The 15,371-nt window shown below is 37.3% G+C and overlaps 1 protein-coding gene across 1 annotated transcript; it reads left to right on the plus strand.

Annotated features, from left to right (window-relative positions):
- Positions 1–509: 509 nt before the first annotated feature.
- On the plus strand, positions 510–14,242 carry LOC113325048 (zinc finger BED domain-containing protein RICESLEEPER 2-like). Its single transcript, XM_026573288.1, has 4 exons — positions 510–711; positions 1,268–1,799; positions 1,986–2,450; positions 14,176–14,242. The coding sequence occupies exons 1-4, from the start codon at positions 510–512 to the stop codon at positions 14,240–14,242; spliced, it is 1,266 nt and encodes a 421-aa protein (XP_026429073.1).
- The last annotated feature ends 1,129 nt before the right edge of the window (positions 14,243–15,371 follow it).

A 15,371-nucleotide genomic window follows, 5' to 3' on the forward strand; every position in this document is an offset into this window, starting at 1 on the left:
CTCTCTACTTTGTCTTTAGATCGATCAATCACTCACTTACTTGTTTATCAATCACTCACTCACTCAATCAGGTACTGATTCTCTTCTATTTTTATGTTCGATTTTTGTGTTCGATTGTCATGAAATTAAGGTTTCTGTCTTGCAATCAAAAATTAGGGTTTGATATTACTTACATGTATGGATGAAATTAAAGAAAGATTTGAGATGGGTTTAACTTAAATAAGCATTGAGGTTGAAGAGTAACTCAATATTGATAGTTATTAGTTTAGGGTTTGATTGAATTGATCTATTTTTGAGATGGGTTTATAAGGTGGTTATGAGTTTGAATAATAACTCAATATTGATGAGTTACTGAATTAAATCAGAGTAAAGAAGAGATTGAATAACTCAATATACTACTTCTTATACTTGCAGTACTCTTTTTTACTTTCTTTATGTATTCTGCCTTTTAATGTCCAAATTTGAAAGCTAAGTTTGTATGTATGATTTTTTGGTCATGTTGTTCTCAAATGTCTCAAAGTCAAAAAGCATCCAATAGAGTTGGAACTTCAAGCAGTCAAACAAATTCCGAAAAACCAGAACAAGAAGATCAGAGTGTTGAATGTTCAACAATTGCTTCAACAACACCTTCTTCGAGTAAGATATTAGCAGAAGTAACAGATGAAGATCATCTACTTGTTATTGCTTTATGGAAGAAATGCGTACAACAAGGTCATCGGCATGGGATGAGTTCACTAGAAAAATATTGTTAGGCATGTAAAAGAGAATCCAGATGAGGAAGAGGTTGTCCTTATGAGTGAATGTCATCATTGTGGAAGGTAAATAGAAGCTTGTAGTGAAAAACGAACTACCCGCTTGTCTCAACATCTAAAAACCTTCAAACAGAATCCTGAAAACAAGCCAGGCCAGATGAAGATTACCACTGCAATTAAAAAAGCAGGTAATAACCAAGTTAAATTACTTAATTGGAAGTATGAGACTATGGTTATTAGGAATTTCCTTGCTAAAATGATTGCTAAGCATGATTACCCTCTTAACATGGTTGAGCATTTCTACTTTTGAGAGTTTTTTAAGTATTTGAACCCTGCTGATAAAATTCCATGTTGGAATACAATTAGAGCATATGTGTTGAGGTGTTATGCTGAAATTAAAGATGAATTGCAATTACAATTAGAGAATTTGACTTCCAAATATATTCTTACAACTGATATGTGGACTTCCAAACACACTAAAGATGATTATTGTTGTATTACATGTCATTTTATAGATGATGAGTGGAATTTGAATGCCAAAACCTTAGATTACATTGTAGCGCCATCACCACATACAAGAGACGCTCTCTCAGATTTTATCAAAACTTGTAATTTGGAATGGAACATAGATAGGAATTTTTTCGCTTTGACTGCTAATAATGCTCCAGCTAATGGTGTTATGATGAGAAATATTATTAGTTGGCTAGATGGTAAGAATTGTTTGTTGCTTGGAGGAAAAATGTTTCACATGAGGTGTAGCAACCACATACTACATTTGATTGTATTGTATGTCATGAGAGTAGCTGCTGGGTTTATAGAGGGTATTAGAGATTGTGTTAAACATGTAAAGTCTTCACAAGTTAGGAAAGAGAAGTTTCAAACAACATTGACACAATGTAGATTGTCTGGAAAGTCAGTTAGTTTAGACGTAGACATAACATGGAATTCCACTTTTTTGATGCTTAAGAATGCCATTGCACTTCAAAAGGGTTTTGAAAGACTTAATGAGTTTGATTCTGATTTCGATATTTTGTCATCCAGACAGAAGTGGGAATAAGGAACAAAATTTTGTAAATGTTTAGAGGTTTTTAATGATGTTTCAACTCAGTTTTCAGGGATTAAGTATCCAACTGTATATTTGTATTACAATGGGGTTTATGAAATTAACAAATGCATCAACAGTTGGGAAGATAATAAGTTTGACTGTATCAAATAATTGTGGTTGAAAATTAGAGAAAAGTTTAATGTATACTGGAGTGAAAGTAATTTGATTATGAGCATTGGAGTGGTTTTAGATCCAAGGTATAAGGCAAAATGGGTAAGGTACACATATAAGAGAATATTCGGAGATGATGGATCTGCAGAACTGCATGAGAAATTCAGAACAGACTTGACCAAAGTTTTCAATGCATATGAGTCTCAAAACAACACTTCAACTCCTGCTTTCTTTAGCAACTCTGTCTCTCGTATGGATGTAAGAAGCTCAGGTGCAACTAAACCAGATTATGCTAATTTTATGTTGGAAAATGATGAATATAATGTTCAGAAATCTGAGTTAGAGTTGTACTTAGAAGAACCAATTCTTCCAACTCTGACACCTCAAGATGAGTTCAATTTTGATATATTCAGTTGGTGGAAGCTAAGTGACCCTAAGTACCCAATTCTCTCAAAGATAACAGGGGATGTGAAAAAACGGGGGTCTAACAATCTCACTCAATATTTCGATTGGCAATCTATATGGACTAACTCCAATATACTTTATAGAGAATCAACTAGACAGTCGTACTCAATCTAGAGCAAAGTATATCAAAGAGCTAATATCTCGATCTCTCGATTTGATCTATACTCAAGCAAATATAAATCTGTGAGTCTTTACCAAATACTAGAGAGATAACTTGGATGGTACCAAAGACCAATATCCAAGTGTCAATCAATTTACATCAACAACCACAGGTTGGATATTCTAATTGATTGATCCTAACGCACAACCTGTGATATTTCAATTATATAACAAAATATAATGCGGAATTACACCAGAAATTTTGTTGACGAGGAAACTGCAAATGCAGAAAAACCCCGGGACCTAGTCCAGATTGAACACCATACTGTATTAAGCCGCTACAGACACTAGCCTACTACAAACTAACTTTGGTCTAGACTGTAGTTGAACCCAATCGATCTCACACTGATTCAAGGTACAAATGTGCTCCTTACGTCTCTGATCCCAGCAGGATACTACGCACTTGATTCCCTTAGCTGATCTCACCCAAAACTAAGAGTTGTTACGACCCAAATTCAAAGAATTTAATAAACAAATCTGTATCACACAGAAAAGTCTACAGAATATATAAATTTGTCTCCCGCAGATAAACAAAAGAGTTTTGTTTCGTATTTTGATAAAATCAAGGTGAACAAGAACCAATTGATAACCCGGACTTATAATCCCGAAGAACAACCTAGAATTATCAATCACCTCACAATAATCTAAATCGTATGGTAGTGAAACTAGATATTTCAGAATCACAAACGATGAGACGAAGATGTTTGCGATTTCTTTTTATCTTGCCCTATCGGAGATATAATCTCAAGCCAATCTTAGAACTGAAATCGTACAATAGAAAGTGGCAAGATCAGATCGCTCAACTACAAGAGAAGTAGTTTCGTCTGGCTTCATAATCCCAATGAAGTCTTTCAGTCGTTAACCTACAGGGTATCGAAAAGAAACCTAAGGTTAAAGGAGAACCGACTCTATCAAAACCGACTAGTATCACACAAGAGGTGTGGGGGTTAGTTGTGCACAGATGCTAGATGTCTCCTTTATATAGGTTTCAAATCAGGGTTTGCAATCTAAATTACCTTGGTAACAAAGCATTCAATATTCACTGTTAAATGAAAAACCTGATTTAACCAAGCTAATATCTTTCAACCGTTAGATCGAAACTTAGCTTGTCACACACAAATGAAATGTATTTCATTTAGGTTTTAGTAACCATAACTAAACGTGTACACTTAGTTGGTTCACATACTTTTGAGATCTTAAACGTGTTTGCATGCTCTGATACCAATTGAAAAAGTGGTGGTCTAACAACCTCACCCAATATTTCGATTAACAATCTGTATGGATTAACTCCAATATACTTTCTAGAGAATCAACTAGACAGTCATACTCAATCTAGAGTAAAGTATATCAAAGAGCTAATATCCCGATCTCTCGATTTGATCTATAATCAATCAAATAGAAATCTACGAGTCTTTGTCAAATACTAGAGAGATAACTTGGATGGTACCAAATACCAATATCTAAGTGTCAATCAATTTAAATCAACAACCAAATGTTGGATATTCTGATTGATTGATCCTAACGCACGACCTGCGATATTTCAATTATATAACAAAATATAATGCGGAACAGAAATAACACAGACACCAGAAATTTTGTTAACGAGGAAACCGCAAATGCATAAAAACCCCGGACCTAGTCCAAATTGAACACCACACTTTATTAAGCCGCACGCTAAACACCGTCAGATCAATACCCCGGTAAGTATCCCCCAGTTTGTGACTTGTTTGATGTCTCGAGTGAGTGGGTCAAGTCGTGGGACCTGCCGCAAAAAATAGCATACGGTGCTATTAGGTTAAATAACTAAGTTATTTATGGAATTGAAATTTATAAAATATCGTACATGGTCGATGCATGTAATGCATCGCTTTTAAGCAAGCAGCTCAAAACAATCGATATGCATGAAGCATCGTTGTTTTAAAGCTTGATTGGATAAGTCACGGATTGAGCGTCTAAAATGGCAGCATGCCAGACTACCTTTGGGTGATCGTTTGAGGGTTGCGTAAACAAGCTATCATTTGGTCGATCACTCCCTGTGGGAAAGAGGCGGTTGGTGGTTTTAATGCTGTTTTGCAGGTTTGCTGGAAATAAATATACATCGTCCAATTATGCATGCAAAGTTGGATGGACAAGATGATTTACGGCAGTTGTGCATTGTCGTTGATGAATTTTAGGGTTTAGGGACCATGCGGTTGTCCCTACTTTGGGCTAATCGAATCCAAGCATTGAGTGTTGATTCACGCGGGCCGATCGGGAATGCATGGAGATGAGCTTCCGGCGTGCATGCTCACATCTCTTGGTCCATCAAAAATCAGATCTAAGCCACTCAATTCGACTGACGAAGATGAGTGGTCACGATCAATTTGCGACAGAAGCATGTTACCGTAAACCCTAATTAGGGTTTTGAGACATCCACGTCCACGCGAGTTTGACCAAGCGGTTTGGCATGCCATTGACTTTCCTTAGGGAAATCAATCACACGGGGATAATATTGAGCTGGCGGTGAACTTATGTACACCTTCCTGATGGTCCAAAATGCGATCTAAGCCATTCAAATAGGCTGGCTAAATTGGATGGTCGTGATCGATTTAAGACGCTAGTGAACTTCCGCGATCCAAATTAGGACTTAGAAGCATCACGCCTGCCATGTTTCTAGCGATCGATTCATCACCCTATGGCCTTGCCATGCGCATGGCAAACCGTTCGAGTGAGGGGAAAGTGGGGCCGCCAGTGTGCATGCCAGCGCTTTCCTAATCACTCATGGGATGATCTAATCCGTCCAACCAAGCTGGCGAAGTTGGACGGTTGCGATGATTTTAAGACTGTCTTGGATAGTCTATGCTCGATCGAGCTTCTTCCAAACAACGCAACCACCCTACTTAGGGTTGGTGTTTGACATCGAGATGTTCGGTTGGTTAGTGTAGCGCCCCCAAAGCTAGCAGCTGACTAATCCAAGAGAATAGCTAAACAAAGAGGCACTAATAATCTAAATCATATACTTAAGCATTCAAATAAGAATCTGCTATAAAACCTAACCCAAAACTAACCCCGCTCAGAAATATATATACAATAACTTCTTTCAAATGATACATATACAATAGTCATTTTGTTTGCAAATAGAATAAACAACATAATAAACATAGAAGAAGTTAACTAATTAACAGAGTCAACTCCTCGAAGATTTCGCTGCGCAACTCTGATCTGTCTCTGAAACTGAATGTGGGAATGGGTGAGCACATCATCCATAAAAGGGATGCCCAGCAAGAATAACATTTAACTTTAAAGAAATCATGAGCAAAATTTGGAAAACAATACATGTTTTCCCAAACATCAAAGTGACTAAGTCACTGGAAATGCACAAATATGAATATGGACAAACTCCTTCTTCAAAAAATTTATATTAGTGATGCCGGGTTTTTCCACATCTACATAGCTATATTGATGCCGGGTTGTTCCACACCTAATAAGCGTAAAAGTTGAAAGTAAATAGATATAAATATGAAGGAGCATATCCAATATACCACATGTGGAAATTCTCATTTCCCATACAATTCATAATGACATTCTTTACAAGTCCTTTCCAAATCGTGGAAATATTCAAAGAATCAACAGAACAATCATAACACAAACTAAACAATGCATGAAATGCACGAACAGACAATGCATGAGTTTGTTAAACATAAACTTTTGTAAAAGAGACAAACAATGGTTTCAAAAGAGTTAAAAGTATTCCCACCTATTTTGATGACAAGCTACGCCTACCTCGAGATCCACGATCCACTGGTTCGTCCTTTGAATCGATCGTTGTTAATATAGACTAACTGTTAATCACAAAAAAGTCTAAGAATCTAGCCAAAAAGGCTCACACAAGGCTCATCTAAGATTCTACATCTTTTATTTATCTATCTTTAGCATAACTAAGGTTTACTAATTGAATTGGGTTGGTTCTATAGTCCATTAGATAAGTCTTGTGAATATCTACACATTGTAGACTAAGCCAAAGGCTAATTCGGACCATAAGAGGTCCAAATATCAATTTAGGGAAACTAGACCTAAGCCCAAGTCTACTATAAACAGGCCCATTAACTAAGGTCCAGTGCATCTGAGTCAACTAACAGTCTCTAACGGTAAAACTAACGGTCACAGGTCAACTAACAGTCAACTTCTAAGTTCAAGTCAACGGTCAAGGTCTAAATCGGTCAACTGGTTCAACTCAGTCAACTAGACTGATTCAGAACAGGGTCAACGGGTTAATTCAGTCAGATTAACTGAGTCAGCTAAGCCAGACACTGACTGGGATGACTATCAGGTATACTCCTATTGTATACAAACTTCAAACTCTAATTTAAAATCAACTCATTCATTCAAATTATAATTCAAAATTGATTTACAAAGACAACACAGCCTACCTGTAATAGTAGAAGTTGCAAGCTTTCATTGCTAACACTAACTACAGTCCTACAGCTCCCATTATCAACCCTTTCTCACAACAATTCAATTCTACCCAATCCCATCTCCACACTCAGCAGAACCCAACAATAATTCTTGTATTCCACACATACCACTCATAACAACAGCACCACAACCATTGTTAACTCATCAGCTAGCCATGACATCTCTACATGCAATTTCATCTCCACTGCCATCTCAACTCTCAACTTATTCACATTCATCTATCACCAAACCTATTTCAATTCAAACACTCTTTCCATCTATAACTCGCACCACCAGCCTTCACTACAATTCCTTAAAAGCCATTAACAATTACAGAACCATCATAGTTCAACTAAATCCCCTTTAGACAGCATCATTGCACATCACACCAATCCCAACTTCAGCTTTAATAACACAGCCTCAACCCACTAGTAACATTTACTCCCTTTGCAAGGCCCTAGACATTCATCTAAACCAACTACACTCTTCACTGCATCAATCAGCATCTTCAGTTTGATTAACTCCACAATCAAAGTCACCTGTAACACCAAATTGTCTCAAATCCATTGTACAACCGAACAATATCATCCACACCTTCAGTTCATCTATAACTTCATACTTTATCAAACACATAAGCTCAACCATATAAACAGATCAATACAAAATATTTAAATTCCAACGATTCAAAACTTACCCAAGTGTCAGCATCTTCTGAATTGTTGTTCCACTAACCACCTCCACAGAAATCCCAAATTAACCAAACCCAACTCTTCTTCACCTTCTTTAATTCTCATAAACCCTAATTTCTAAATTAGGGAAAATTAGGGAAGAACAAGAACAAACTCTAGTTCAAAATTTTCAATTTCACAATTACAACTCGATACACTTGATTCTACTTCAATCTAAACAAACCCATTTCCAATTTATCTCACCGAACTTCAATACATCTTCTAAATCTTCTCCGAGTTCATCATACAAACCCTAATTTCCTTAAACCTTCACTTTGTATCTAAAATTCACTAACAAATCTTCTTCTTTGCTAATAACAGTGAGTACCCCTCCTTAATTAATCGATTTCATAATCAATTCCACGAAATTCTTCAATCAACCTTATCTTCCTGAAACCCTAACTTGTGTTTCTCTTTGATCCACTGTTTCTTATTCATCTAACATTAAACCAACTTCAACACCATAGGATTATCAAACTTCTAAGCTTACTTGAACGAGATTCGATATCAAATTCTATGATTCAAGGTCTACAGAGAGAATGACAGAAGAAGAAGGAAAGAGAAGGAGAATGGAGAATGGAGGAGGAGAAGAAAAATAAAGAAGAGTTATCTTCTCGATATAAGACAAACGAAAATGACACGTTCAGCTGGATAAGGCAGCCACCTGTCTAACAGCGAAAAGACTAATTTTCCCTTCAAATAAAGTTGATGATATATTCTTCGTCCGATATCCGAATGACACATTCGAGTAGTCCATTCCGCATAACTTCTCGAGTTCTATCTAATGGTACTAGTTTCGTATCCAGATAGTTGTTATATTAATTTCTAATAATTAACGTTCGAGTTACACTAATCGAGTAATTAGCGGCTAGATCGTCTCTTGACTAGTCTAATAGCGTTGACGAGCTTGGGGGTCCTTACATTCTCCCCACCTTATTCATTTTCGTCCTCGAAAATCATACCATCCTTATGGTCTTCATAAACTCCCCACCTTATAAATAATCCCATCTCTTTTCTAAGCGCAAACAATAAGAAACAAAGCACAAACCTATATGGATTTCTAAAACTAAAATCTAAAATCTGTAGCTCTAAGTTGAACTATGATGATTTTAAGTTCTACCAAATACAAAAGTCTAAGTTTCTGACACTAATTTTTCTATTTAATAAGGTATCTGTCTTTAACTTCGAGGAAGAATCCTACGAATCTTTCTAGGTGAAATTGTATCTATAAGTTTACTAAAGAATTAAACCAAACTTCTATGATCGACATCTCTGAATGCAGTTTCCCTGTCAAGGTTGACCAGTCCCAATAGTGCCTTCCTACTAACAGAGAGAACACAACCTTCACTATTCTCCAGTGCTAGATTAACAATGTACTAATTTACTAAGATTAATTAACTAATCTCTAAACTTCTATCGTAACTAGTATAATCCTGATAAATTTTACTTCATAAAATATATACACAAATAAGCAAACAAATTTAATATACCAAACAAATCTTTTAGTTATTGATAGTTTTTAGTGATTAAGATTCATCTCACAAACCCAACCCAGTTCTAAACTAGTCTAACAATCTATCTGGCACTGGCTAGTACTATTGTTTACCATATAAGATCTAATAGTGAGCTCTGATACCAACACTGTAGGGCCCCGAAAGCTAGCAGCTGACTAACCAAGAGAATATCTAACCAAAGAGGCACTAATAATCTAAATCATATACTTAAGCATTCAAATAAGAATCTGCTATAAAACTTAACCCAAAACTAACCCCGCTCAGAAATATACATACAATAACTTCTCTCAAATGATACATATACAATAGTCATTTTGTTTGGAAATAGAATAAACAACATAATACACATAGCAAAAGTTAACTAATTAACGGAGTCAACTCCTCGAAGCTTTCGCTGCGCAACTTTGATCTGTCTCTGAAACTGAAAGTGGGAATGGGTGAGCAAATCATCCCTAAAATGGGTTCCCAGCAGGAATAACATTTAACTTTAAAGAAATCACGAGCAAGATTTGGAAAACAATACATGTTTTCCCAAACATCAAAGTGACTAAGTCACTGTAAATGCACAAATATGTATATGGAAAAAATCCTTCTTCAAACAATTTATATTAGTGATGCCGGGTTTTCCCACACCTACATAGCTATATTGATGTCGGTTTGTTCCACACCTAATAATCGTAAAAGATGAAAGTAAATAGATATAAATATGAAGGAGCGTACCCAATATACCACATGTGGAAATTCTTTCCCATACAATTCATAATGACATACTTTACAAGTCCTTTCCAAATCGTGGAAAGATTCAAAGAATCAACAGAACAATCATAACACAAACTAAACAATGCATGAAATGCACGAACAGACAATGCATGAGTTTGTTAAACATAAACTTTTGTAAAAGAGACAAACAATGGTTTCAAAAGAGTTAAAAGTATTCCCACCTATTTTGATGACAAGCCACGCCTACCTGGAGATCCAAGATCCACCGGTTCGTCCTTTGAATCGATCGTTGTTAATATAGACTAACTGTTAATCACAAAAGAAGTCTAAGAATCTAGCCAAAAAGGCTCACACAAGGCTCATCTAAGATTCTACATCTTTTATTTATCTATCTTTAGCATATCTAAGGTTTACTAATTGAATTGGGTTGGTTCTATAGTCCATTAGATAAGTCTTGTGAATATCTACACTTTGTAGACTAAGCCAAAGGCTAATTCGGACCATAAGAGGTCCAAATATCAATTTAGGGAAACTAGTCCTAAGCCCAAGTCTACTATAAACAGGCCCATTAACTAAGGTCCAGTGCATCTGAGTCAACTAACAGTCTCTAACGGTAAAACTAACGGTCACAGGTCAACTAACAGTCAACGTCTAATTCCAAGTCTAATGTCAAGTCAACGGTCAAGGTCTAAATCGGTCAACTGGTTCAACTCAGTCAACTAGACTGATTCAGAACAGGGTCAACGGGTTAACTGAGTCAGATTAACTGAGTCAGCTAAGCCAGACACTGACTGGGATGACTATCAGGTATACTCCTATTGCATACAAACTTCAACTCTAATTCAAAATCAACTCATTCATTCAAATTATAATTCAAAGTTTATTTATAAAGACAACGGAGCCTACCTGCAATAGTAGAAGTTGCAATCTTTCATTGCAAACACTAACTACAGTTCTACAGCTCCCATTATCAACCCTTTCTCACAACAATTCAATTTTACCCAACCCCATCTTCACACTCAACAGAACCCAACAACAATTCTTGTATTCCACACACACCACTCATAACAACATCACCACAACCATTTTTAATTCATCAGCTAGCCATGACATCTCTACATGCAATTTCAGCTCCACTGCCATCTCAACTCTCAACTTATTCACATTCATATGTCACCAGACCTATTTCAATTCAACCACTCTTTCCATTTATAAATCACACCACCATCCTTCACTACAATTCCTTAAAATCCATTAACAATTACAGAACAATCATAGTTCAACTAAATCCCATTTAGACAACATCATTGCACATCACACCTATCCCAACTTCAGCTTTAATAACACAGCCTCAACCCACTCGTAACATTTACTCCCTTGTAAGTTCCTAGACATTCATCTAAACCAACTACACTCTTCACTGCATCTCATCATCTTCAGTTTGATTAACTCCACAATCAAAGTCACCTGTAACACCAAATTGTTTCAAATCCACTGTACAACTGAACAATATCATCCACACCTTCACGTTCATCTATAACTTCATCCTTTCTCAAACAGATAAGCTCAACCATATAAACAGATCAATACAAAATATTTCAATTCCAACAATTCAAAACTTACCCAATTGTCAGCATCTTCTGAATTGTTGTTCCACTAACCACCTCCACAAAAATCCCAAATTAACCAAACCCAACTCTTCTTCACCTTCTTTAATTTTCAGAAACCCTAATTTCTAAATTGGGGATGAACAAGAACAAAACCTAGTTCATAATTCTCAATTTCACAATTGCAACTCCATACACTTGATTCTACTTCAATCTAAACAAACCCATTTCCAATTTATCTCACCAAACTTCAACACATCTTCTAAATCTTCTCCGAGTTCATCATACAAACCCTAATTTCCTTAAACCTTCAATATGTATCTAAAATTCACTAAAAAATCTTCTTCTTTGCTAATAAAAGTGAGTACCCCTCCTTAATTAATCGATTTCATACTCAATTCCACGAAATTTTTCAATCAACCTTATCTTCCTGAAACCCTAACTTGTGTTTCTCTTTGATCCACCGTTTCTTCTTCGTCTAAAATTAAACCAACTTCAATACCATAGGATTATCGAACTTCTAAGCTTACTTTAACGAGATTGAATATCAAATTCTTTGATTCGAGATCTACAGAGAGAAGGAAAGATGAAGAAGGAAAAAGAAGGAGAATGGATAATGGAGGAGGTGAAGAAAATAAAGAAGAGTTATCTTCTCGATTCGGTCTAGATAAGACCAACAAAAATGACACGTTCATCTGGATAAGGCAGCCACCTGTCTAACAACGAAAAGACTAATTTGCCCTTCAAATAAAGCTGATGATATATTCTTCGTCCGATATCAGAATGAAACGTTCGAGTAGTCCATTCCGCATAACTTCTCGAGTTCTGTCTAACGGTACTAGTTTCGTATCAATACAGTTGTCAGATTAATTTCTAATAATTAACGTTCGAGTTACACTAATCGAGTAATTAGCGGCTAGATCGTCTCTTGACTAGTCTAATAGCACTGACGAGCTTGAGGCTCCTTACAGTTAGGGCATAAGTGGGCCCGCCGGTGGTCATCACGACGATTGCCTATTCCTTCCAGGGTTTGGCTAGGCTTGTTAAATTACGCGGCCAAATTGTGTGGCCGTGATCGTTTCTGAGACTGATATGGATAGTCTAGATTTTACTTAAGAATATTAAACATCTTGATCAAGTAGACCTTAATAAAAGGTGCGTCGATACAAGATTCTCTTTGTTAGAGAGTGATGTTGCCTGTGCAGGTATTTTATGCTAAATCTCAATATTGGCACTTCGGGAGATTCATGCTACTCTGTTAAGAGTGAACACTCAATCGTCATGTCATGTCAATGATGAAAGTTCGGCCGAGAACATAGCACGGAAAATACTAGGCAAATCATGCATTAATTATTAATGCTAATAGATTTCACAGAATATTTGGGATTGCTGTTGCACGCACCATTCTAAGTGAATTTCATGTATATATATTGAATTGCTTCAAAAATAGTGAAGAGGTTTTCTGCACTCATCACTTCTTAAACGGATTTTCCTTTTGCAGGATGACAGCGCATTAAATACTGGTTTTACAATTTTAGCCCTGAACTAAAATCCACCATCAACATTAAGTCCCCTGCTTAGCACGTAATGGTTACGCTATTGCGGGGTAAGCATTATATGGTGACGTATAATATAGGACAAAGAAAAAGAAAGTAGGCTTACCAAGGAGATGTCGAGCGTTGGCATCGTGCAGGGTTGAATCGTTGCGGCTGTTGAGAAACAGTGGGCCCGGCTGCCATTCCCGTGTACGAGTACAAAGAAAAGAAGGTTTCCTTCTTTTGCTAAAACTCCACCAATCTTTCATGTATAAAAGAAACGTCGACCTCCTTCCTTTTGCGTTTCTTTTGTCCGCTCCAAGTTCCGTTTTTGACACCCATCGCTCCCTTGTCGCCGCCGTTAGTCTTCTCGTCGTCGCACGTCCGCCAGCAGTAGTGTAAGTGCTCCATCTTTTCTCCTTCGTCTTCGTTTTTTTCTTTAAATGTAAACCCTAGTTTTAGGTGTAACTTCCTTGAGCTTGAAAAAGCATCCCATTGTGAATGAAACTTCTTCATTGGTAGCCATATTATGATGAACCCCACCAATAAAATCAATAGCAGAGTATTTAACATTGCCAGACTCATTAGTAACACGAGAATCCTATGTAGATGTGTCGCCTTGCTCTTCTTGCATATTTTCATGCAAAACCTAGCCTTAGGTTGTGATTTGATGCAAAAACCTAGCTTAGGTTTCGGTAGTAGACACAATTCCCACGGCCAACCCGCTCGTCTATCTGTCCATCGAAAACCAGTTGTGGTCATTTGCCCCGTGCACGGCCTGCATACGACCCTGCTTCCCCCTTCTTTCTTTTTTTGAATGGGTGTGGGCCCCACTGTACGTGCTCGTTGTGACCAAGAGAACATCCAAGCACGGGTAGTCGTGCATGCAATGGCTTTACTGGTTGCGTGGGCGTACGCTGGCAAAAATTTTTTTTGTATACTTCTTCATTCATCGGCTCCGACCATCATCACCCATATTGCATCGCATGCGTGATTTCTCCCTTAGTACGAAGTAATGACTCTTTTCTATTGCGCTTCATTGTAGTTATTTTAAAGTGAACAAAGAAGCTCTCGTTAAGATGTCACCTGGGGATAATGTTGCTGCCAAATAGGGAGGTGTTAAAAACTCCAAAGGCATGTCGAATATAGATTATAAGCTGTTTACCGTGCCTTTTCCAAACATTATAACTCATCCTGGCCATAAGTGGTCCCTGCTCACAGGCTCGGAAAATGAAAAGGTTGTTCCGTCCGTTCCTCCAACACATGTGATGAGGTTCTGTCTTCGGAAAAATGAATATCCGGCTTCTCCTATTGATTTCAAGGTTTGCCATACTCCACTGATCTCTTATGAAGGATGGATGAGGCATATGTTTAGTAATGAGCGCATCAGAGATAACTTGTCCAAGGCGCATATCGTTGAAGCTATCATGGCGTCTGCAACACCTCACATCAGGAAAGACGATGCAGGTTTGATTACTTTCATTTCTCGATGGTTCCCTTCCACGCACACAATTATATGTATATGGAGAGAAATGACTATTACTCTGAAAAGCATATCCATGTTGATGAATCTCCCTGTTTCGGGAAGTTTCCACTATAAACTATCCACTGAAGAAAATTCCACCCTCGATGTTATACTTCAGAAGGCAGAAGAGTATAATCAACAGAAAAAGGGAGAGAAATGCTTTTACACTTGGTGGGTGTCTCAATGGTTTCCTACAAAACCAAGGACGGGCCTGGCACTGGATGATGAACTCAGCGTGGTCACATTTCTGTCTTTGTGGTTGTCTAGGGACATCTTTGTTGACGACTCTGAGAAGAAGACTATAAGACACAATCTTGTCATGTTTGCCATAAAGTTAGCGAAAGGCGTGGTTCTCCCCTTAGGCAGTTTATTCCTTGGATCCCTGTACTCTCATCTGGATGCTTGGCAGCAGAAATGCACGCTTCCAACGTGCACAAGAAAGTAGAGTCGCATGTTCGCATAGATTTCCTCCAAGCATGCTTATGGGAACATTTCAAAGATTATGCTCTTGTCCCTGCAACTTCGTTTTCTAGTTTTTATGGTGGTTCGAGAATACTCCATTGGCAAAACAAGCGACCAAAACCTGGGTTAAGGCTTATTGATTTTGTCGATAACGTGTACGTCATAGATTTTCGTCCGTGGGGACCGGTTCATTCTTCTGTGGTTCAACCAAAAACCTTTGTCACTGCTTCTGACACTGTGTTGCACATAAATGG

This window comes from Papaver somniferum, chromosome 11 (assembly GCF_003573695.1).
Source record: "Papaver somniferum cultivar HN1 chromosome 11, ASM357369v1, whole genome shotgun sequence".
Taxonomy (NCBI): Eukaryota; Viridiplantae; Streptophyta; class Magnoliopsida; order Ranunculales; family Papaveraceae; genus Papaver; species Papaver somniferum.

What these genes read in the sequence shown, in the direction of transcription:
- LOC113325048 (XM_026573288.1), top strand. Translation starts at nt 510, where the DNA reads ATGTCTCAAAGTCAAAAAGCATCCAATAGAGTTGGAACTTCAAGCAGT. An exon ending in ATTTTGTCATCCAGACAGAA is followed by an intron (nt 1,800 to 1,985) that starts GTGGGAATAAGG and finishes GTTGAAAATTAG; the next exon opens with AGAAAAGTTTAATGTATACT. An exon ending in GGGGATGTGAAAAAACGGGG is followed by an intron (nt 2,451 to 14,175) that starts GTCTAACAATCT and finishes GCTTCATTGTAG; the next exon opens with TTATTTTAAAGTGAACAAAG.